Source organism: Psammomys obesus, unplaced genomic scaffold, assembly GCF_907164565.1.
Source record: "Psammomys obesus unplaced genomic scaffold, mPsaObe1.curated_primary_1811, whole genome shotgun sequence".
NCBI lineage: Eukaryota > Metazoa > Chordata > Mammalia > Rodentia > Muridae > Psammomys > Psammomys obesus.
Genome location: NW_026590405.1, coordinates 1,215,315 through 1,238,211, shown reverse-complemented (window position 1 = coordinate 1,238,211; position 22,897 = coordinate 1,215,315). Strand labels below are relative to the sequence as shown.

General features: G+C 44.7%; 1 protein-coding gene across 6 annotated transcripts in view; it reads left to right on the top strand.

The window, feature by feature from the left end:
• Adarb1 (adenosine deaminase RNA specific B1) overlaps positions 1-22,569 on the top strand; it is a 122,556-nt gene extending 99,987 nt beyond the window's left edge. For 5 of the 6 annotated variants that reach the window (XM_055607067.1, XM_055607064.1, XM_055607063.1 and 2 more), the window contains 3 exons: positions 6,670-6,851; positions 17,349-17,527; positions 18,400-22,569. In XM_055607067.1, the coding sequence (XP_055463042.1) occupies positions 6,670-6,851; positions 17,349-17,527; positions 18,400-18,579 (541 nt within the window). In that variant the 3' untranslated portion in view covers positions 18,580-22,569. The remainder of the gene's footprint in view (positions 1-6,669; positions 6,852-17,348; positions 17,528-18,399) is intronic. The other variant, XM_055607065.1, reaches the window with a different exon arrangement.
• Positions 22,570-22,897: the final 328 nt, after the last annotated feature.

Genomic DNA, 22,897 nt, shown 5'->3' with positions numbered 1-22,897 from the left:
CTTTTTGTACTTTTCTACAGAACTTCCTTTGTGGCTGTGATTTTTGTAGAGATTTTTAAAAAATATGTACATGTGTGGCAGGGGTCTCTGCAGGTGTGTGTGAAGGCGAGAAGTATTGAAGAGCACTGGAACTAGACTTACAGGCAGTTGTGAGCCCCCTGACGTGGATCCTGGGAACCACGTTCATGTTCTGTAGAAGAGCAGTACCTCTTAAATGTTGAGTTGTCTCTCCATCCCTGAAGTTACGATTCTGATTACATAAAACATCTTAAAACTGTAGCATTCTATTTTAAACTGATGATGTAACTTCAAATACATATAAAAACTCTTCCTTCTAGCTCCACCCCCTCATGCTTTGTCAGTAGCACAGATTGTCTTTGTGTATTTTATACCCATGTACATAGATCTACAGTCGAATTTACTTAATTCCAGATAATCAAAATTACCTGCCAGGTACAATGGTGGATACCCAATCCTAGCACGCAGATATTATAATACATTAAAACATATATTTATTATATATAATAGTTCTTTAAGTTATATTTTTACTCCTGAGTATGTGTATGTATCTAAGTTTTATGCATAAGAATGCCATAAATGTGAGGGTGACTGTGGAGATGAAAAAAGGGTGTTGGGTCCCTTGGAGCTGGAGTTACAGGAGGTTGTGCACCAGGTGACACAAATGAACCAGTTCCCAGGTCTGAGTGAATGCTCTTAACTGTTTGGCTGTCTCTCCAGTACCTGCAGTTACTGTGTCTGTCTGTGTGTTTGCCTATGCTCTTACACAGTTTTCTGTTGCTGACTCCTCTTCTGACTCTTCATCTTGAAGGACTCCTGTCTGTCTCTTCTTAGGCCTGGTAGTGACAAATTCTGCCCACTGGCGATCCCTGAGACATAAGTCTTCTTCATTCATGAAGGGGACTTTGAGGACATTTTCCCATTCCTTCCCCGTTCATAAAGTTTTTACTGAGAAACTGATAAGCTCTCTTTATGTGAGCATTGACTTTTCACTGCTGTTTCTTAAGATTGTTTGTCTTGACTCAGATTGATTGAAATCCACTCACTGTTATTTTCCTTATATTTATGCTCATTTTTGTTCTTTGCCCTTGAATCAATGTAGTCCCTTTCTTTCCTTGGTGTTTCGGGCATTTCTTCAAATAAACTTTTATCCCTTTTCTCTTCCTCTTTTGGAATTCCCAGGGCCTACATGCCATTCTGTTTATTGGTATTCATAAGTCCCATACCCTGTTTTCATCTATATTCTCTGTACTTTCTTAATCTTCTCTGCTGATGGTTTTGATGGCCAGTGTTCAAGTTCACTGGGTTTTTCTCCCATTGATTTCAAGGCCAAGTTTTTCAGTTCAAGTGTTTTCTTCATGTTCAGACTTTCTCATGTATTGATATAGTAACATCATTTTGTTTATGTAGTCTTCTTGTAGCATTGAGTGCCTGTGTTCTCTTTTAGCTCATTAGATATCTTTATGTCAGTTACTTTAAATTATTTGCCAGGCCACTCATAGATCTGCATTTCTTTAAGGTTGGGTTCTAGAAATGTATTATTACTCCTTAGGTCCATGCTTCTATTTTCATTTTTTGGTACCTTTTATTTATTTACTGAGCTGGGATTGAGCATTTAGAAAAGGAAACACCTCTCCCAGCTGATGTATATTGGCTTTGTGCAAGGAAGTGCTTCCTAACTAAGTTTGGCTTTTCTAAGTTCTTGGTTCCCTGGGACCTGCCTACCAGTAGAAACAGGTCCTAATCTTTTGCTTGCTTAGTCTCAGTAGCTTCTAAACTCTAGTCGCATCCCATCACTGCCTAATCAGCCAAGACAGATGCCAGTCCTCTGAGCAGGCTTCAGATAGGCAAGATGCTGGTTTATGACCTCCCCCATTCCATCTCAAAGTATGAAGGCTTCCCCAAGCACTCTATACTTTTCCTTGTAGGGAGTTGGACCAGCCACAAAAGGCTTGCCAGAAACCATGCACTTTCCTGTCCCTTCATCCCTTCACTGCTATCTCTGCTCAGTTTTATAGTGGTCTGGATCTTATAGATTCTCAGTTAAATACGATTTCTAACATTAATATTTACCAAAGTTCCACTCTGGTAAAAAAAAAAAAAAAAAAAAAAAAAGCCATATAGTAGTAAGAAAAGAACTCTAACCCTCAATCAGCATCAAGTTAGAGTCTAGATTAGAAACAACCTTGATGCTTTGCAGCTCAAAGGCACTGGTTTGAAGGTGTGCTGAACGAGAGGCATCTGCCTTTGGCTGAAGGTAAGTCACACAAACAAATGCCAAAGTCAGAATTCTTAAAACTCTGTGTCTTTTATTTCATATTAAAGAAACATTGCTTTGAGCAAAAGCATAGGCAAATTGATAGAAATAGGAATGACATAAGTTTTCACAAAAGACAACAAAGCTGAGAAATGGCTGCTCAGGAAAATCATGGTCCAAGAATAGCAAAGGGGCCAGAATGATGTCAGTTAGATGCAGGGCCTCCAAAGAGGCCACTGTGGAGATCTGAACAGATATGTGCTCAGCAGAGGCCACTTTTTTCCCTTGAAGAAGAGCACTACAGCATTCTGAAACAGATGGAAAATTTAGGGCTGCCATAGGCTGAGGGTAGGAGGATGGCACTAGAGGTCACCATAGCATCCAAGTGGCCATAGAGTGAGGGCAGCCCCAGAAAGGTTGCCCTTAGGACAATGAGAGGCCCTATGAAGAGGCCTGAGAATCTTCCTGGGACTGCTAAGTCTATGGCCTCTGCTGCCCGAGGATGCAAGAAAAGACAGATCCAAGAACAGACAGGAGGCTTGTTTGTCTCATTCACTTGCTCAGGGCAGATGGTAGGTATGCAAGGCCCGCTTCATGGACAGGGAAGGGACCTTCCACAGAGGCAAGGGAAGCTCCTAGAAGAGCCTCACTGCATGCAGGTATACATGGATTTCTCTGAAGACTGTGACATGAAAGCAGAGGGGAAAGAGACCCACAGCAAGGTACTATCCTGAATGGGCTGTTTGTCTGAGCCAGGCTGTGGAAAGAGGTCATGATTGAGTCAGTGTGGTGCTCTTGCTGTATGTTTTCTGGTCAGTGTCCTTGGGTGCTCAGGGCCAGGTCAGGCTCTGCAGTAGATCAGTTGACAGCACTGTGTAGCCCATCCTCAAACAATAATCTGAGGAAAACAAAAACAAAAAAGCCACAGACCAGCCCTGAGCCCAGCATGACAGTCCTAAGGCCAGGAGGTGGGAGTACCTATTATCTTCTGCTGACAAATGAGTCCCCCTTTCTGGGGCCTGAGCAGGGAAGCTCCTCATCCAGTGCCCTGGCCCAGGTGGACATGGAACCTGGGCAGACATATCTAGACGTAACCACACACACTGTGTTTGCAGTGTGTGTGTGCATGTATGAAGGTTACTTGGTGGATGGATGCTTTGCCACATGGAATCTGGCTGTATCTGTGGTGTTCTTGTACAGTGGTCTGTGGTCTGGGAAAGTGGGTGTGACTATTCTCTGTAAGGCTGATTGACATGAGCTTGTCTTTCAGTAGAGCTAGCTGAGGAGCTCTGTTCTCTGCCTAGTGCCTCAGAGCTCTAGAAGCTCCTGGGATCTCCTAGGAAGTGTGTGCTCAGAATTAATGACTCCTGACAGATGCTGGTTTCTGCAAGATTCTGCATTACTACCCAGGGGACTGAGTTCTGCTAAAGTCATCTAAATCAGCAGGGTTCTCATCTGCATCAAAAGGAGCCCTTGGGCCTCCAGAGCTGAATCATTTTGGATGTTCTCTAAGGATTGAGAAGGCTGTTTTAATTTCCTTTTTGGAGGGTAGAAAGAATACATTCTGGGAATTATGGGTTGTCCATTCAGCATTTTGACCTTCTTTGTGGGGGCTGAGGAAGATCACAGTGACTAGAAGTATAAGTTATGTGAAAGGCTGGTGAGGGAGTTCAGTGGGTCATGCACGTGTTCCCAGTCCTCTAGGCTGAAGCAGGGAGACCAGGTTGCCTGGAGGCCAGGGCTGAAGCTCGAGGGGAGCTGGTAAGAGAGAGCTGGCTGTTGGACATGTGCTATTTTCTGGACACCTGCTGAGGGGAGGGTCCTTCAAGGGAGTGGACTAGACCAGCCAGTGTCTTCCCAGGGTTGTGCCGGCTGCTGCAGGGAGAAATGGGCCAGACCTCTTGCTTCCTTCAGGAGAGGGCTCAAAGGCAAGGGCAAGAGTGGCATCCTTTGACCCAGGCCTAGGTGTGATGTTAGCCAGAAGTCAGAGCCTACATCTGTTCTTAAAGCAGATTCTTAAGATTTGCTGTGATGGCAGGGGAGAGATGAAGGTGATGCTAGGTGTAGCCGAGAATGAAAAAAAGAAGCAAAAGGAGGATATCACTGCTCAGGTATGGTGGAGGAGAATTATTATAGATATAAGGGAGAGTGTAGCCAGAGGCATCTGGAAGGGTCCAGAAAGAACATGACCAACCAGCCTTCTGAACAGAACCATGTGAGGAGAAGGGAGAGAAAAAGAGGAGAGAGAGGAACCAGGAGCAACAGCCAAGAAAGGACCACATAGCTAAAATGGCTGGGTTACATAGTGAAGAGTAGCTACGGTAAGGGCAGTCCAGCCAGGGAGACTTTGTAACAAGTAGGGACTCAGGAATGCTGAGAGAACCTGGCAGCCAGCGTCTGCCTTGATGTTAATTAGTACCTCAGCTCTTTGTCCGAGCTTGAGACCTAACGGGCCTGAGCAGCTGGAGGCAGATGGCTAAAGCTTGACTGGGTACAGCTCTACCCAAGTGAGTCTCAGCAATTGCTTATGTGGAGACTCCCTGTTGCTTACTGCTCATGACCCACGAAGCACCCATCTGCCTTTTACTCCCTTGCAGGTCAGAGGCTGAAGTTCAGCAGGGGGTCTCCTGGGTATTCAGTAGGTATACAGTGACAGTAGGTCCAGGGTAAGTTTAAGGTTGGGCCTTAGGGGTTTTCCAATCAAGGGTCCTCCTCTTCACACATCTGCTGATGTTTGTAGCATCACTGCTACTTTCTTGGACTTTTGCTTCATGTACCTCAGGGGCCTTCTGTCCTCAAGTCTCCTCCCCTGTACTATTGACATTACTTTCTAAAATGCAGTGCTAGTCAGTCAGTCTCCATTGACACCTGTGTCAAATGGGATTAAGTTACTTCTAAGTCTCAAGTCCTCCAGAATCGGCTTAGGATGTCACCCTTCCCCTTAGTGGTTTCTGGCCACCTGGATAAACCTTGTCTTCTGGCCTGTCCTACCTCTCCATGATTATCCCCTCCCCCCCCACCCCATCCCAAATCACTTGTCCCAAAGGCTGGAGTATGTCCTCCTGCATGCCCTCTTTAGGGCTATGCCTCAGGATTAGCTCAAGGAGCATTTCCTAAAGTTGGTAACCGCCTCTGTGTGTAGTCTCTCTCACTCCTTTTCTCACAGAGCCCTGTACTCTGCCTTAAACTGCTTGTGTCTCAGTTCCTCGATCTTCATCTGTTTGTTTGCCTTTTTGGTGCTTTATTGTTTAGCACCTGGCCTGTGTTTTCTCCTGTCTTCTTCCATCACAAAAGTTGCTTGGTTTTCAGTGGTTTCCAGGTTGCTCTGCTTCTCTGATCTGTGAGGTGAAGAGAGCAGGCACACAGTAGGCCAGTGGTATGTCAGTGTTGCCACTGCAGATGTCAGTCGGTGGTGTGGTAACTGCCAGCTTGTTCTCACTCTCTGTCTCCAGTGCATGCACCACAGTTGTTACCCCTTCCCCCACCATGGGGCCACCATCCTCTGAGGAGCTTCCCAGGAGACACAGCCCTAGATCCCTGATTGAGCAGCCGTTCAATTAGAAGGAGGGAAAGTATACATAGTTGCCCTTGTGAGGTTTCCCTCAAGTTTTTCCACAAGAAACATGTGGGCTTCTCAATACCTTTTAAGAAATAGCCTCCAAGCCCGGCATGGTGGTGCATGCCTGTAATCCCAGCACTTAGGGAGGTAGAAGCAGGCGGATCTCTGTGAGTTCAAAGCCAGCCTGGTCTACAAAGCTGAGTCCAGGACAGCCGAGGCTACACAGAGAAACCCTGTCTCAAAACAAAACAAAACAAAACAAAAAATAACAATGACAACAACAAAACCTCCAGAAAGTGTTGTCCATAAGATTGACCTGGAGGCAAGTCATAGGGCATTTCTTCTTGATTAATGATTGATGGGGGAGAACCCAGCCTAAAGGGGACAATTCCACTAGGCAGATGGTCTTAGATGGCATAAGAAAGCAGGCTGAGCAAGCTGTGGGGAGCAAGCCAGTAAGCAGCATTTCTCCATGGCTTCCGCTTCAGCTCCTGCTTCCAAGTTCTTGCCTTGAGTTCCCACTCTGACTTACCTCAGTACTGGAGAGTGACTGCCCTGAGACTTAAGAGGAAATAAGTCCTTTCCTCCCCCAAGTTGCTCTTAGTTGCGACATTTTATTACAGCAATAGAAACCATAAAACTATGACCCAAAGTTATCTTATGGTACAAGATAATTTTTAAAAAATAATTTAAAATTTGAACTGCCATGTCAGCAGTCTTCACTGCCGTGGTCTTCACCTTTTGCAATCCCTTCAGCATTCTGCATGACTCTGAGCCGTGTCTGTATGTAACGCTGTACCTGTGTCTACTGAGATGTGCTTCCTTCTCCCTGCAGCTGGAACGTGGTGGGCATCCAGGGGTCCCTGCTCAGCATTTTTGTAGAGCCCATCTACTTCTCCAGCATCATCCTGGGCAGCCTGTACCATGGGGACCACCTCTCCAGGGCCATGTACCAGCGGATCTCCAACATAGAGGACCTGCCACCACTCTACACCCTCAACAAGCCCCTGCTCAGCGGCAAGTATCCTTTTGTCACCTTCTTACCTCAGTCCCCTGAGCTCACAGTGTCTGGGTCCTACACATCACCCCACCTGAAGCCAGTGTATAGCTGCCAGGCAGGAGCAAAGTCATTAAAAAGGAAACAAGGCCTTGTCTCTGAGCCTCTTAGCCTGGTCTCCAGAGCTGTTTAAGGCAGTCCTTCTATAAGACAAATGCCTCTCTGCAGCTGTGAACTCTGCTAGTCAATACAGAAATTGCAGGAGCCTGGCACTTATGCTTTCTCATGTACTTTATATTCCTGCCCCTGTGGCAAAGACTTAGGCATTCTTCCCCAGACCAGCCAGGCTGGGGTTTGGCAACCATCCGTCCTCACTCAGATGCTATCCCAAGTGCTGCTGGCATCTGCCCACCAGCCTCCTCTGAGCTGTGGTAGGTATGACAGCTGTGCTGAGCATACCTACCATACCATGCTCTCCTTTATCAGCCCCTTCTCCTGACCTTTACACCTTTGTTACTGGTTTCTTTTCTTTTTTTAGAGTGTCAGTGGCTAACAGTAAAGTGAACAGGAGCTTTTGAATTCAAAGGTCCTAACTTCTAAGCCCACCCTTATTTAAAAGGACACAGTTAAGGTATTTTTACTCTTTTAAAAAAATAACATTTTACTTAACTTCTGTAAGCTCAAAACTAAAACCATATCCTAAACTAAAAAAAATGCTTTTTTTTTTTTTTTTGGGGGGGGGTGCATGTGTACTCTGCCTCAGTGCCTGGCTGCTAGCATGTCTTTAACTGCAAAAAAGCAGTGTGGACTTTTATTTGACAGCATGTCTGTCAGAGCATATGAAGTAAACAGGGAAGGGGAAAGATGGAAGTTATTTAGGATCAAATATTGCAGCTCCCTATTCCTTAATTTTTTTTGTAACCCACAAGACCTGATGCTTAAGTTAAACTTGGAATATTGTTACTTTGGAGTATTGTTAGTGCATGAATTTTTCATGAGTCATGAAATTTTCAGCGTGATACATTTGGAGGAAGACTACTTCATTAACTATAATAAGGTATTTAAGGGTAGATGCTTTATAAAAAGATGTTTGTTTAGCTCACAGTTTTAGACATTGAAAGTCCAAGATGAGGGGGGCTTCATCATTCAGCATCTAGCTCATGTGGGATAGGAAGGCATCACAACAGAGAGTAGAATGCATGCAGAGCCCATGGTGTGGCTGGAGAGATGGCCCAGCAGTTAAGAGCACTCAAGTTCAGTTCCTAGCACCCACCTAGTGGCTCACAACCTCGATAACTCCAGTTCTAGGCAACCTGATGCCTCTTCTGGCTTCCACAGGCACACACACAAATTTGAGAGAGGAACAGAGAGACAGAGAACCTGACCTATGGCAAGAGAGCAAGGTGAGGGTCAGGATCTCCGTTTATAAGAACTTACTGTCCAGGAGCTGACCGGGGCTCTGTAAGAACACTGATCCCCAGTGAGGGTATGTGCCCAGTGACCTACTGCCTCCACTAGACCTCAGCTCTGAAATGTTCCCCCACCTTTGCCTCAGCTCAGTAAGTACAAGCTCCTGAATGTGGCCTTTAGAGAGCACAGTCCAGCCAGATCCAAAACATTTTGAGTGTTAAGCTCTGGTTATCACTATCTTGTATTCATTCATAGAGTATGAGAATAAGATTAGATACAGGGCACACAGATGCCCCAAAGTAACTGATTAGACTATCTAAGCAATATTCCATTCAAGAGCTGAAATCTGAAGTGGACCTCATTTATAAAAGTTAGATGTGTTTTATCATGTTTTATGTATATGAAATTCATCTATATGTAAAAATATGACAAATACCTGCAGGATAGAATGTAAAGTTACTATTGTGTTCCATATTTTTTTAAGAGTACAAAGTATGTAAAATAAAAGTTGTTCACTTCCTCTACATATCATCTCTATTCCCCATGGCCCCTCATGACCCCTTCATTTTTGCAGTCCTTGCCCTTGGCCTACCTACATTCCCACAGACAATGCCTGCAATACAGCCAACAAAGTTGACTCTGCAGGTGGCAAAGGGAGCACAACCCTCTGTTGACTGCCTTGTTGGTAGCTTGTGCACCTGCTTCTTCTTTTTCCCAGTTATTGGGATGGACCAGTACCTTTTCTGATCCTTCTGGATCAGGATTATGGCCCACTTTCAGGAAGCATGGTATGACTCATGGCTGAGCCCCCGGACAGCACCAGGGTCATTGCAGAGTGTAAGCTGCTTCCCTTGAAAAGAGCAGTGCAGTGTGTGTTGCTGCTATTTTGCTTTAATGAGGACACCTTTAGACTAGGATGCCTGTGAGGCTGACAAGGGTTAGCGCCCCCCAAGAAGTCAGGCGTCCCAGGGACTGGGCAGGTAGGCACACTCCTGCTCCCACAGTCCATAGCAAAGTCAGATCCCTGAAGAGTTGAAGATGGAAACAGATACCATAGTGGGTATCACCAGAAACAAAAGCAGTCAGAGAACCTGATACCCTCTTTAATTTGTGAGGTCACACTTTTGTTAAGTCCCCATCATGGCAGACCCTTTGCAGTTCTCTGGGATGTTTTCTTACATCTAAACAAGTGGATTGAACAAAAGGACAATTGAGACATCAGCCAGTTCTGTCAGCCTCTTGCTGAGCTGAGCAGGTGTGGTGTAAAGTTCATGCATTTGTTATAGTTGGAGTTGTGTTGGGAAAACCCTGCCTCCTCCCCTTTTACCTGTGTGAATGGCAGCTAATGTACCATGTGAATTGTCATGTCTTTAGGAAGGAACATAAGTTAACACGCACATAACACAAGACAATTAAAGTTACCAAGACAAAGTGACCTAAAAATTCACAAATCTTGATAGAAAATCCAGCGCTGGGCTGCTTCTTGTTTTGTTTGTTTTAAATGCAGCCACACTTAAAATAAGGAGAATTAAGAACTTACGTCGTTGAGAACCCCCTGGTGCGCTCTGGGCCTTGGCATGAAGCCATAGCTACTACTAATGGCAGCTTAGATTATAGCTGCCACACTCAGCTTCTTAGGCAAATGCTGGGATCCGAACTCGGATCCTTGTCCTCATGCTTGTGGGGCAAGCACTTTACCTCCTGAGCCACCTCCCTGGCTTCATTTCATAGTGATTAGAAATAGAAACCTCTCCAGCTTTCTGAGCAGCTCTTTCCCGATGGCTGCATATCTAGCACTTGCATGTTTCAGGGGAGCCTGGTGTCAGCTCCTGTCCAGCAGGTTCCCTGACTTTGATCATCCTCTGACCAAGACCATTGTCCAAGGCTCATTGAGATACAAGAGGGAAGTCCACTGGTAATGACTCCACCCACAGGAGGGCTCTGGAGCATGGGTGACAGGCTGCTAGGATGGTGTTGGGGTGGACTGGGCTTTTTAGTGCTAGCTTTAAGGGCAATATTATCACAAGAATGGACAAACAAGGGGGCATGGATATATGAATCCTAGGAGTGCGGCCTTTGGGGGAGAGGGGTCCTGGGGAGACAGTAGGACTGCCAGGCCTTGGGGAAGCTGTACTCCTCCCTGCAGAAGTGCAGTGGCTGATCATTGGTGGACTCACTTTTTGTGAAGAAATAAGAGTAACAGTTCACAGTTACTCTGCCTCCCAGCCTAAGGAATTGGTTCTCGGTGGACACAGCTACTCAGAGGACCCCTCCTGCCCATGTCTGGTGGCTCTCTGGGCCACCATGGGCAGGTACCATGTACATGGCTTCCCTTAAAGTTCATGCCTTAGGGCTAAGGATGTAGCTTGGTGACAGAACACTTGTTTTCCATGTGAGGTCCCTTGAGTCAGGCCCCCTGGAAAGAAGGGGTGGGGTGTTCAGTTTCTTATGTGCAGAATAAAGACTAATGAATTTCCATTAATCTACTAGTAAGGACTAATAATTTCTAAAACATGAGCCCATAGTAATCATAAATATCTGTATTGTTCACTACATACACAAAATATATGAAATATGTTTTAGTCCTTGTGAAAGTATATCATTTCATAACATTCAATTATGTGAAGAAATTATTAGAATGTGCCTTTGAAGTAAAAATAAGAAAAATTGTCCGTGCCGGCTCTCCTGATTTTTTCAGCTGAATCCATCGTTAGACCAATTCACAGTTTCTCTGCAGTTTTATGTTAAAAGTTCTTATTTAGCACACTTAATTTACAACAACTGGGGACTCTCATTACCAGCTAAGTCATTCCCGTTTTATTGGTTTCTGTACGGTGCCCTATGATCAACTCATTACCCTAGTTCTTACTTTGCAGCCCCAGAGAGATAAGCTGCTCATGGGTGTCCATCCTCATGATGTGTCAGCCCTGGAGACTTGAAATGTACTCGTGACCGTTTCCAGCCTTCTGTTCAGATAAAGTATATGGCTAGACTGGAACCTTGGGCTAGCTATTTTCTTTTTGCCTTATTTGCTATTTTTGTTAAAGACAGTGGTTTACTTAGCTTAAAATATAAAGGGGGAGGTTTGCACTTTCGAGTTTTACTTCTTAGCTAATTGGCCATTTAGCTTTGATGTAGAACGCCTCAGGTCAAGTGCATCGAATTCATTCAACAACAGTCCTTCATTCTGGGTTTGTCACACAGAAGTAATGCAATTGAAAAGGAAGATGACATAGTACACATAGCTATTTGCATACAAACAATCCAATTTCATTGTGGTCAGAGACTCCCACAAATTGCAGCTAAGTGGACATTCATTCCTCCTCCCCTCAGAAAAGGAACAGTCTTGATATTTTCCATGCAGCAGTTGGGTAGCTCAACAACAAATCCAGAAGAAGCAGTCTCAGAGCCTAAGATGAAGCTGAAGCAAGGATCCATGTGAGAAACTTCAGAGGGTGGTGTTCTCAGAGGAAATGATGTGATTCATTAAGTAGCCCAAGATGCTGAGTTGTCCAGCAAAGCTGCAGCCTTGAACAGGATCATTTTCCTTCACACTCGTCAGGAAGCTGTCTTAGCTGTTAAAATGCTGGGTAGGCTGAGCACACATACTTCTTGGCAAGAACCCTGCTTGTACCTTACTTACTTACAGCAGTGCTGACAGCTGCTGGGTAACACTGAACCAGTGTTACACTTTCCTTTTGAGCAGTTCCCATTCTTCCAAAGTGTAACATTGCCGTGTGTGTGTGTGTGTGTGTGTGTGTAGATAGCCATGTATGTGACCATGTATTGTGTTTTGGAAAATTCTAGAGAGTGTGTAAGAGCACTTCTCTCCTGCTTCTTCCTCTCCTTCTCTCCCTCTCTTCATCTCCTTCCTTCTTCTCCTTACTTTCTTGACAGGTTTTACTATGCGACCCAGGCTGACCTGGAACTCTTAACCTCCTGCCTCAGCCTCCTTAGTGTTGGGATGACTGGTGTACGTTAATTACCACATTAAGCTGCAAGGCTGCTCTAGTTTTCTGTTAATATCTTTATCAGGCATAAAATGAGTTGAGTTGCATCTCTTCCCATTTGTTTTCTGGAAGGGTTTGTTTTGGGTTGATATGATTTCTTAAATGTTTGATTGAATTCATAGTGAAGCTATTTGGTGGAGGCTTTTTTATGAGGAAATTACAAATGAATGATTTATTATTTTATTTTATGTGCATTGCTGTCTTGCCTGCATGTATTCTGTGTGAGAGTGACAGATCCCCTGGAACTAGTTACAGGCAGTTGTAAGTTGTCATGTGGGTGCTGGGAATTGAACCCAGATCCTTTGGAAGAACTGCCAGTACTCCCAACCACTGAGCCATCTCTCCAGCCACAGGAAATTACAAGTTAAATGTCTGTTACTTCTTCACTAATCTTTGTCTTTGAGTAAGTTTGGTGATTTTATCTTCAAGAAATGTGTGTGTTTCATTTGATTTGTGAAATGTGGGTGTAAATGTATCCCTGATTTTCGTCTTACCATCTTAATCTCTGTGGCATCTCTAGTGGCACTGTGTCCCATCCTGGTACTGGTGATTGTACTGGCTAGGTTTATGACAATTTGACACAATCTAGAGTCATCATGGAAGAGAAAACCTCAGTTGGGAAAATGCCTCCGTAAAAAAGGGCTGTGGGTAAACCTGTAGGACATTTTCTTTATTAGTGATTGATAGGGGAGAGCCCAGCCCATTGTGAGTGGTGCTGTCCCTGGGCTGGTGGTCCTGGCTTCTATAAGAAGCAGGCTGAGCAAGCCAGTAAGCAGAACCCCTCCATGGCCTCCACATCAGCTCCTGTTCCCAAGTTCCTGCCCTGACTTCCTTCCATGATGAATAGTGATATAGAAGAGTAAGCCAAGTAAACGCCTGCCTCCCCAACTTGCTTTGACCATGGTGTTTCATCACAGCAATAGAAACTCTAACTGAAAAAAAGAAAGAAAGAAAGAAACCCTAACTGAGACAGTAGTTTGCGGTCTTCTTTTTCCAGTCAACCTAACAGTATCAATTCTTTAGTCATCTCTAAAAAAAACAATTTCTGCTTTCATTAATTTTCCCTATCATTTTTTTATTTAATTATTTCTTATTTCTCTTCATTATTTCATTTTTCTGTGCACACAGTATGTTGTTTGCCCTTTCTCCAGTTCTTCAACATGCTAGCAGAAGTCATTGTCTTTTACTGCTTTTATAGCATTTATAAATATCTTTTTGTTGTGTTTTCATTTTCACTCATTTCAAAACTCCTTGTCTATAGGTTATTTGCAAGTGTGCTGTTTACTTTTAGAATATTAGAAGGGGGCTCAGTGGTTAAAGACACTGTCCAGCCTAATGACCTGTGTGGATCCCCTGAGTGCACAATGTGGAAGGAGAGGAACCATTTGCCACAAGCTGCCCTCTGACCACCACGTGTATTCTGTTAATGTACATGTGTATTATATATATATATTTACATATATATATATATATATATATATATATATATACACACACACATACATACATACACACACATATACTTCTGCTAGTACCTTGAAGAACTAGCGGAAGAGCAATTAATACTCTGTGTACAAAATAATAAAATAGTTCAGATGAAACAGAAGTAACATGTGTATGTATGTATGTTTGTATGTATGTTTTCAAGACAAGTTTTCTCTGTATATCCCTGGCTGTCTAGAACTCACTGTTGTTGGCATACTTTTAAAAACTCTTATTTACACTTCTCTCTTTCTTTCTACTCCACCCCAATCCTTTCCAGCACCCCAACACCAGGTAGGAGAGAGAAAGGGTTAGTGGGAGAGGGGGATTAGTTCTCTTAGCTGCTTCCTGATGGTCAGGGTTGTCGGGTTCCTTGGAGCCAGTCCAAGCCTTGTTTCAGGAGATCTCCAACTTCTTGTCTCACAGCAGCAACCAGGAGCAGCAAAGGGGAAGATGGAGCAGCCTTGTTATTTTTGGAGCCACTCATTCTCTGGGCTCTGGCATTTGTTCTCTCTCTAGAGTCCTCACATTTAAACTATCTGCAGCTGGCAAAGAGCGCCTCTCAGAGCCCACATGAAGCAAAGAGTCTGCTGCTGTGGACTGTCTGAATCAGTCCCACATCCCACACCTGGAACCAAAACCAAAACATGTTTATATCCATAATACTCTGTAGACCAGACTCGGCTTCAAACTCAGAAGCCTACTGCCTCTGCTTCCTAAGTGCTGGGATTAAAGGCATATACCACCACCACCTAGCATAAATACATTTTTAAAATCTGTCTTTATAAATGTCCTGTGAGAACAAAGAAAGAATATCAGTTGTTTTTGGGTAGAATGATCTATAAATGTTACTTCTGTTATACCCAGTTCACGAGCCCCCAAAAGATCTACAGGAGTCGACTCCGTTGCAAAACACATGAGGGTCTTTTTATTGTAAATTACAAGCTGCAGCTTGGGCCAACACAGCCTCACCGCCGAGGCGGTGAGAGCTGAGCCCCCGTGCCCAGGTTAGTTGGGTGATTTATAGATTCTGGTCCATCCCAGCATGCCCAAGGCAGGGGCAATTCCTGCCTGGCAAGCATCTATTGGTCAAAATGCTACATTTTTTAATCGATTGGCTATAGGAAGGTTCCCAGGCCATTAATGACCAGGTGTTCCTCTTTAGGGGGATGGGCCAGTTTCCTAGCAACTGTATCTCTAGTGGGTGGGGAAAGAATGCAGCGAGGTAGCTCTCCCCTCAGGGGATTACTAACTACTTTACCGCACCTACTCACCTACTCTAGGTTTTAACGATAGCTGTCACTTTGGTCTCTCAACTTCAACCAAGTTGGCTGACTTTGTAATGTCTTTCATGTCCCTACTGATCTACTGGACCTGTCAGTTCATGAGAGAAAGATATTGACTGTCTCTTCACTTGAATTATAGATTGTCTATTTCTCCTACTAATGTAAGTGTTTACTTCATGTATTTTTCACCTCTGTGATAATTGCATAAAAGTTTAGGGTTCTTGATTTTTTAATAAACCATCTCCTTTATCACTGATGACCTTTATCTCGGGAAATGTCCTTCATTCTGTGATCTCTTTTGTGACTTCAGCTTTCTTCTTATTAGTGATAGCATATGTATCTTTTTAGTGTCTTTTTTATTTTAAACACGACAATCTCTTCCTTTCTCTGAAGTATTTGAACCATTTACTTTTATTATGATTATATTAACTGTCATTTTTGCTACTTATTTTCTACTTGATGTAAATGTTTTTTGTTGCCCTCTTCCATTTTTTCTTACTGTGATAGTGTATTTGATGATCATATTTTAGCTCCTTTTTACTTTTTAGCTGTTACTTTTGTTCTGTAGATTTAATTACTTGAAAAGGTTTATTATATGCATCCTTAATGTACCACCCTTCTGCCTTCAAGTGACACTACTACACTTCACACACAGAAATACTCCCCTGAATTTTACAATAGATGCTCCCATTTCTGTTCCCCCAGCCTTTGTGATATTATCACAATTTAATTTTTTTGCGTGCTAAAAATCCCACACAATTACTTTCATTTCAAGATTCTATTAACATTTAAAGGAATTTAAATGATACGAGATTCTCCCTCCCTCTCTACTTTCATATGGCTCTGGCTTCCCACTTGCTATCATCTTCACCTTTGATGAGAGAATTCTTACATTCCTTTTAAGAGTCCTCTGATAATGAATTAATTATTCAGCATCAGTATGTCTGAAAGTGTATTTTGCTTTCATCTTTAAAAATACATTTTGCTGAGCTAGTGCATTTTTCTGGGATGATAGAGGCTTTATGCTTTTTTAGAACTCAAAGGCCATTGCCCTGTCGTCTTATCTGCATTGTCCAGCTCATCTTGGTTCCTCTGTGTGTCTTCTCTGGCTGTTTTTAAGATTTTGTTCTCTGCTGATGTTGAGCGGTTTATCGTGACATGCTTTGATGTGGTTTTCTTCCTATTTCTTATGCTTGGGGTTTGCTGAGTATCTTAGTTCTGTAGTTTGTTGGTTTCATAGAATGTGGAAAGATTTTATTCATGTTGTTTCATATGTTTTTTTTCTGTGCCCCCATCTCTCTAATAAATCTAGTTATAGATAGATTTGGTGCTTGTCCCACTTCTTGATGATTTCCTATTCTTAGGTGGTCTCCCTCCCCCGTGTGTGTGTGTGTGTGACTATCTATGTCTGTGTCTGTGTGTTTCATTCTGAGTAGCTTCTGTCATCATGTCTAGTGGTTTCTCTGGCATTTTCCTCTGCACTTTGCATTCTATGATTAAATCTGTTATGTTTGGGGTTTTTTTGTTTTGTTTTGTTTTATCTCAGACACTGGCTCCTCTCTAGAAGTTTGGTTCAGGGCTTTGTCTCTGTCTTGTATGTGTGTGCGAGGTACGTTTCTCTCTAGTCCTCTCAGAAGTCTTTAGCCTTGAGTAACAAGCATGCTGAAGTACGTCCTCTGGCTCAGGGAAGCTCTCTATAGTCTTTAGATTACCTCTGCATTTCTGTCCCTATATCACTCTTCTTAAAAGCCCTAGCTGTTAAGAGGGCCATAGCAGCCACATGCCCTGTACCTTTCACTCTCCAAATCAAGCCTGCGGTTGCTTACAATGAACTTAAGTACACGGGTGCATCTGTGCTTACTTGCTAAGTACCAGGGTTCCTTGCATACCTCAAGGGCTGGGTTGTGAAACTGAATGGCCTGGATATGTTGCAGGGCTACATGCTGTGTTTAAGCAACCCCACTGGCTTCACTTTACAGAACCTGAGTGACGCTAAGGCAACCTGCAAGGTGCTCTGTAGATGCTTGGTAGGAAATCATATAGATTCAGGGCTCTATCAGATGCTGTACTCTTGCCCGTCACAGACAAACAGACAAGTATACATTTAGGTATCAATTCTGACTTCTCAGCTCTATTCTTTCCTGGGCCACCAAGAGACAGCTAAATAGCCAAACACTGGGAGGCTCAGCCTCCTCCTTGTGACAGTTGTATGCCTTGTTCTGATATGATATACTTTCTCAGCTCTCAACTGTGTGCTGCTCTGGGTACCTCCTTCTTGCTGGTGGAAAACAAGAGCTTCAAGTCACTTCTTGTGTCTTCTCTATTTCAGGCATCAGTAATGCAGAGGCACGGCAGCCAGGGAAGGCCCCCAACTTCAGCGTCAACTGGACAGTGGGAGACTCCGCCATTGAAGTCATCAATGCCACGACAGGGAAGGACGAGCTAGGCCGCCCATCCCGCCTGTGTAAGCACGCGTTGTACTGTCGCTGGATGCGTGTACACGGCAAGGTACTGAGGCGCCCTCACTGGGTGTCGGCCTACCTCCCCCAGCGTGTCCGTTTCCATTCCTTCCATCCCTCCTGGTTTTCATCATCATGTCATCATTGCAACTTCCTAACAAGATCATTTGAAAATTCTTCTTTCTTCAGATTGTTGTTAATATAAATGTATGGCCCCTGTTCCACAAACCTGAGAGCTACCTCAAAGGCAGCTTTCTCCCTCACCCCTGCAGTCTTAGCTACTGTCCTGGCATGAGGGAAGGTGACTGCTCGTGCCACTGTGCTGGGAATCATGAAAAAGAAGGGCAATCTCTTAGCACTGCCCTGTGATGGCTTCATCAAGGGTCAGAAACTTACTTTAGCTCCAGAGCCCTTTTCACCAAGTAAAACTTTAGATACTAAGGCAGGATAACATTAGTTCTTGTCTAAGTTCTTATCAGGGATATGGTGTTTTCTTATTATGAGGCCAGCTCAGAGCAATGGTGTGGGGCTCAGACAAATTCTACCATTCTCATGGAGACAGACAAATGCTCTCATGGTGGCCCCAAGGTCTTAGCAGGACACCTCCAGGCTCTGCCAATGTGGCAAGGCATTTATTACACAGGTGTTCTTTTTAGTAGTTACAGGGGGCAAATTCTACTCTGCCAGAAGCATAGGTCCTGCAGCCATCTGTCTGACCTGCAGGCTACTGCTTAGAGATGAAACTGAGCTTTAGGCCTGGCCTCTGGTGGGTACTTTTCCATCTAGAAGAACACCACCTTCTGTTTGTCCTTTCACAAACCAGCACAATTCTGAGCATCATTTTTGACCATCATGCTAGGTTTCTTTCTCTTCTGTTGCTGTTCCAATACTTGCTTTACGTGTGCATGTATCCTTCTACAGGTCTCCCCCCACCTGCTGCGCACCAAGATCACTAAGCCTACCACATACCACGAGTCCAAGCTGGCAGCGAAGGAGTACCAGGCTGCCAAGGCACGTCTGTTCACTGCCTTCATCAAGGCAGGGCTGGGCGCCTGGGTGGAGAAGCCCACAGAGCAGGACCAGTTCTCTCTCACTCCCTGAGCCAGGCGGGTGTCAAGCACAGAGTGCGAGGCTGCAGTGCCGAATCGTCCCCCAGAGCCTTGCATCTGAACTGGGACAGGTGTACATCTTGGGGAGGGCACGGGGAGCCTGGACATCAAGCACCATCCCCAGCAGCTCTCACCCCAACAGGGCAGCAAGGGGATGTGTAGGGTGCCAGGCACCTCACATCTGAATGGGGATCAGGTGCACGGTGGGGGTGCATGGGGGGCATAGGGGCCCATCACCACCCCTTGCCACACATTTCCCCTCTTGAGCTACCCAGTGACCGCTTTATATCTCAGTTTACATTAGACATTGAGTTCTACTGAGTAGGGCTTCCTCGAGTATAGGAAAATAGAAATTACTTTGTGTGAGATTCTTGAATAAATAATTTATTCAGAGCTTAGGAATGAGATTTATAAAATAAGAAGTAATTATGTCAGGTCACTTTTATGCCACATTATTTTAATTGCAAAAAAAAAGCGTTTATATGTAAAAGAGCACGAGATTATAGAGGTAGGAAGTAGAAGAGAACCACCACACACAGATCTATGCGTGGCCGCTCCTCTCGTAGGTCCTTCACAGTTAGGTTCTCACAGTAGGTTTTAGCAGCTCTCCTGGGGGACCCCAGCATGATATGATGTGATCTTGGCACACGCTAGCCCTGCAGCAGGGATGCTGTGTCCTACAGAGTCATGACCTAGGATCTGCTGCCTCAGCTGCCTCTAGAAACGTCCATGCCCCTGGTTAGGCTCAAATCATGGAAAACTCGATTTGCTTCTAATTAATTGAAGATCAAATGTGTCCATAGCCTGTATTGGCTGGCCATCATTTGGGGGTTCTAACCAGAGAGGTTTTGTGACCTCGAAGAACTCAATAGGACTGCTATGCACACAGAGCACAGCCTTCCTTCTGCTCCTTCCTTGGGATCTGGTGGGTAGGAACCACTCAGAAAGCTTCACAGGATGGAAAGATTTATTTAAGCGGGTACCATTCTTGGAGCGTGCCAGGTAAGGCATATTGTTAAATTATTCCTTCCAGCTTTATCAGACACGTGTTTGAAAAATAAAATATTCAGGTTGAAGCTGGTGAGACAGTGTAAGGCCGGAACGCTGCAGACCAGACATTGGTGTCTCGGACAGGCAGGCCTGGGTGCTACTGGCATCTTGTGGCTGAACCCCAAGATGCTGCTCAGCACCCTGTATGCACAGGGTGGCCCCAGGGCCCTGGAGTGGACCATCTGGACCTCCTGTGCTTAGACTTGCCCCAGGTGCCTTGTTGCTTCCACTCAGGATTAGGGAGAAGTAGAGTGAGGAGGGGCTGTGGCTGTCAGCTCAGTGTGCCAGCCTGGTCCAGCAGGTTGCTCTGAAGAGCTTCAGGGCCATGAGCAGAGAAGGTTCATACTCATCTCACAGCACCCATCCACCACAGCTGCATCCAGAGCACTGACGGTTGTGTGGCTCTGGCTGTGTTTGTGTCCTTGACACACACTGAGAAAAAAACAGAATGAGCATAGTCACTGTCAGTTCCACCAGATTCCCAGCAGACTCAAGAGGCTGTGTGTTGTTGCTTAAGTGAGACCTACTGTGTATCCATTTCAGGAGCCCTGACTGTGTCCTTGTGAGTATCTCCCATGGTTTTCATCCTGTGGGGCTTGATCCTCATTTCATGAAGGTCCTACCAGATCCCCCTACTGACATGTGCTGTCACAGACATCTCCAGCTCACCACCTGCCCTCCTGACGGGAGCGAGCCCTCCCAAGTCAGGATTGCAGGGCCCTGTGTGCCATGGCGGGGCCTTGTTTGGGTGAAATGCACTGGGGCTCCTTAGAGAAAGGGTCTCATTTTATCATAGTAGCGCCCCTTCCCCACAGGCTCCTGCAGTTTCCAGACAGAAAAACACCATGTTGGTGTGTTCTTACTCTTGTTTTTAAATTGTATTTTTTTCTTCTACTGGAGATGGGGAGATGGACTTAGTTGGGGTTTTTGTTTTTGTTTGTTTGTTTTAAAATACATTTTGATTATAAAATATAGCGAAAGTATATACCATATTCACTGAAAAAAACCATGCATTATAACACCTGGCTTTCCATGTGAGATCATAAGGGCACCCAACCAGGAAGTGGATGTTACAACACATAGAGCATCTAAAACCACAGGGGCCTGTCCTGGTTAGACTTGACCTAGGCCCTGGAAGTAGGGAGGAACACAGCCTGGAAGGCAGATGAGGGATGCACCAGCTTCTCGTCCTTCCAGGACATGGCAGCTCAAACAGCCAGTCCGTGACCAGAGAAAAGGGAGACAGAAATGTTGATTTAAGATACTAAACTCAGCCAGGCACCCTTTTAATCCCAGCACTCGGGAGGCAGAGGCTACACAGGGAAACCCTGTCTCAAACAAAACAAACAAACAAAAACTCAGCTCTTTGAGCCCCTTCCTGAAGGTCGCTATAGGTAACATCATGATGGTAGTCTGTATCCAGGACCTAGATGTTATAGACTCAGCAGGCCAAGAACCTGATGGGAATGTTTTGGATGTTTCAGGAGGTTCTCTGTTTTGTGGATTTAGCTAACCCTGAAGTATTAATTCCACGAAGCAGTATCCCTGAGGATTATTCAGGCCCATCTCTGACAGGGCTGTAGCTACACCAGAGGAGGTCATTCCACCAGGGAGTCTTGGTGGGCTAGCATGTCTGTGCAGAGCTGGGGCTCCCCACTTAGCTCTAGGCAGGGTGGATGTCTGTGCCATTAGGCCTGATCCATTAATGGTGTCAGGAAGTAGCATCTCTCCCATCGAGGGGGACACCAAAGAACTCTGAATCCGAATCTGAGTCTTTCACCATTCTTCCTTCTTTGAAGATTTTTTTTTTTAATTAGAAATAAGTTTAAGTGTGCAAGCCATCATCTCCTAAGGCATTGCTCTCTGTTTATTTTGTTCCTCAGCTCCTCTTACCTCTAGGCTGCGTTTGCTGCGTGGTTTTTTAACTTATGTCTCCCCTTTAGTTTCAGACAGGTGCACCAAAGGTGGGCAACCACCAGAGGGTCAGAAATGTGGGGGGAGCTGCACATCCCCCTGTGCTAAGAGTAAATACACACAATGCAGGAGCAGCTTGTCACTTCCAAAACACTTTACTCCAGAATTGTCAGTTCTGTCCCATCACAACTTTGATCCAGAAAGAGAAATAAAGTGAGCTGAAATTCACACCTGTAAGTTCTCAAAATTAGGGAACCTCTCAGAAAATTTCTTCATATCGTCAGCCCCAGACTACATCACAGGAAGGGCAGAGTGTACATGTTCAGTGTGTACAGCTTGTATGTGTCCTTGTCTCTTGGCACATCTGTCATGTGATAGTCTCCCCAAGGCTGAGGGGGTGGTTACCCACTCTGCAGCTGTGAACTGCTCCACACTGGGGCTACTGAGTTCGTGTGTAGGGAATGGGGATGGAGAAGCCGCTGACCTGCCAGGGACCATGAGCAAATTAGTCACATAGGTCTGACCAATCATGACTGGCTCCTCAGTGCACATCCCTTTTTTCACGTCTCTGTGGTAGTGCCTGTACTTTCTGTTTGCTGTTTGAATGACAAGTGCCCAGCCTCAAGCACTTAATTGTAGCCACAGCAGGAGCTGATGGTACATAAGGAACTGATGGGCCATTCTTTTGAATGGAACACAGTGGGTTAAAAGCACAGTTTGTGGAATGTTAATGGAATAAGCCCCTAAAAGCTGTTTGCTTTTCTAGGCTTTGAGTTATATACTTTTAATTTGATTTTAGAATTTGGACACTTTACATGAATGTAATTCAGCCAAGAAACGTGTTGCTAAGATACAATCCTCAGTGTTCTCTGTATGTATATTTATGTATATACCACATGTTACAGCCTGCATGAGCTTCCTCTCACACTGAGCCCAGCCGGAACTGAGCATGAGATGCTGTCACATGTAGACAAAGGACTGAGACGTTCTCAATAAAGACTAAGATGTTTCACTACGACTTGTGGAGATTTTCCTTTTCACTGTCCTTGCCTCCATTTTCAGGTCTTGAGTCAAAACCTCATGATCGTAGTTTGAAAGGTGTAGAGCGCCGCCACCTGAGAGCTGTGGGCTTGAGAGTTTCTGGTCATCTCACTTCCTGTACATTGCACCAAGTGCTCGGTGTGTTTATCCAGCTTGAGAGCCCCTTGGTTTTTTGCTCCTGGCTTCTGTGTCTTTCTGCAGAGATTTTGGCTCTGCTCCAGTATTCGGGGCTCTGTGGAAGGAAGGACAGTCATGATTCGGGGAGAGTTGCCTACAAGACTGTTCCTAGCATAATCTTAAGAGAA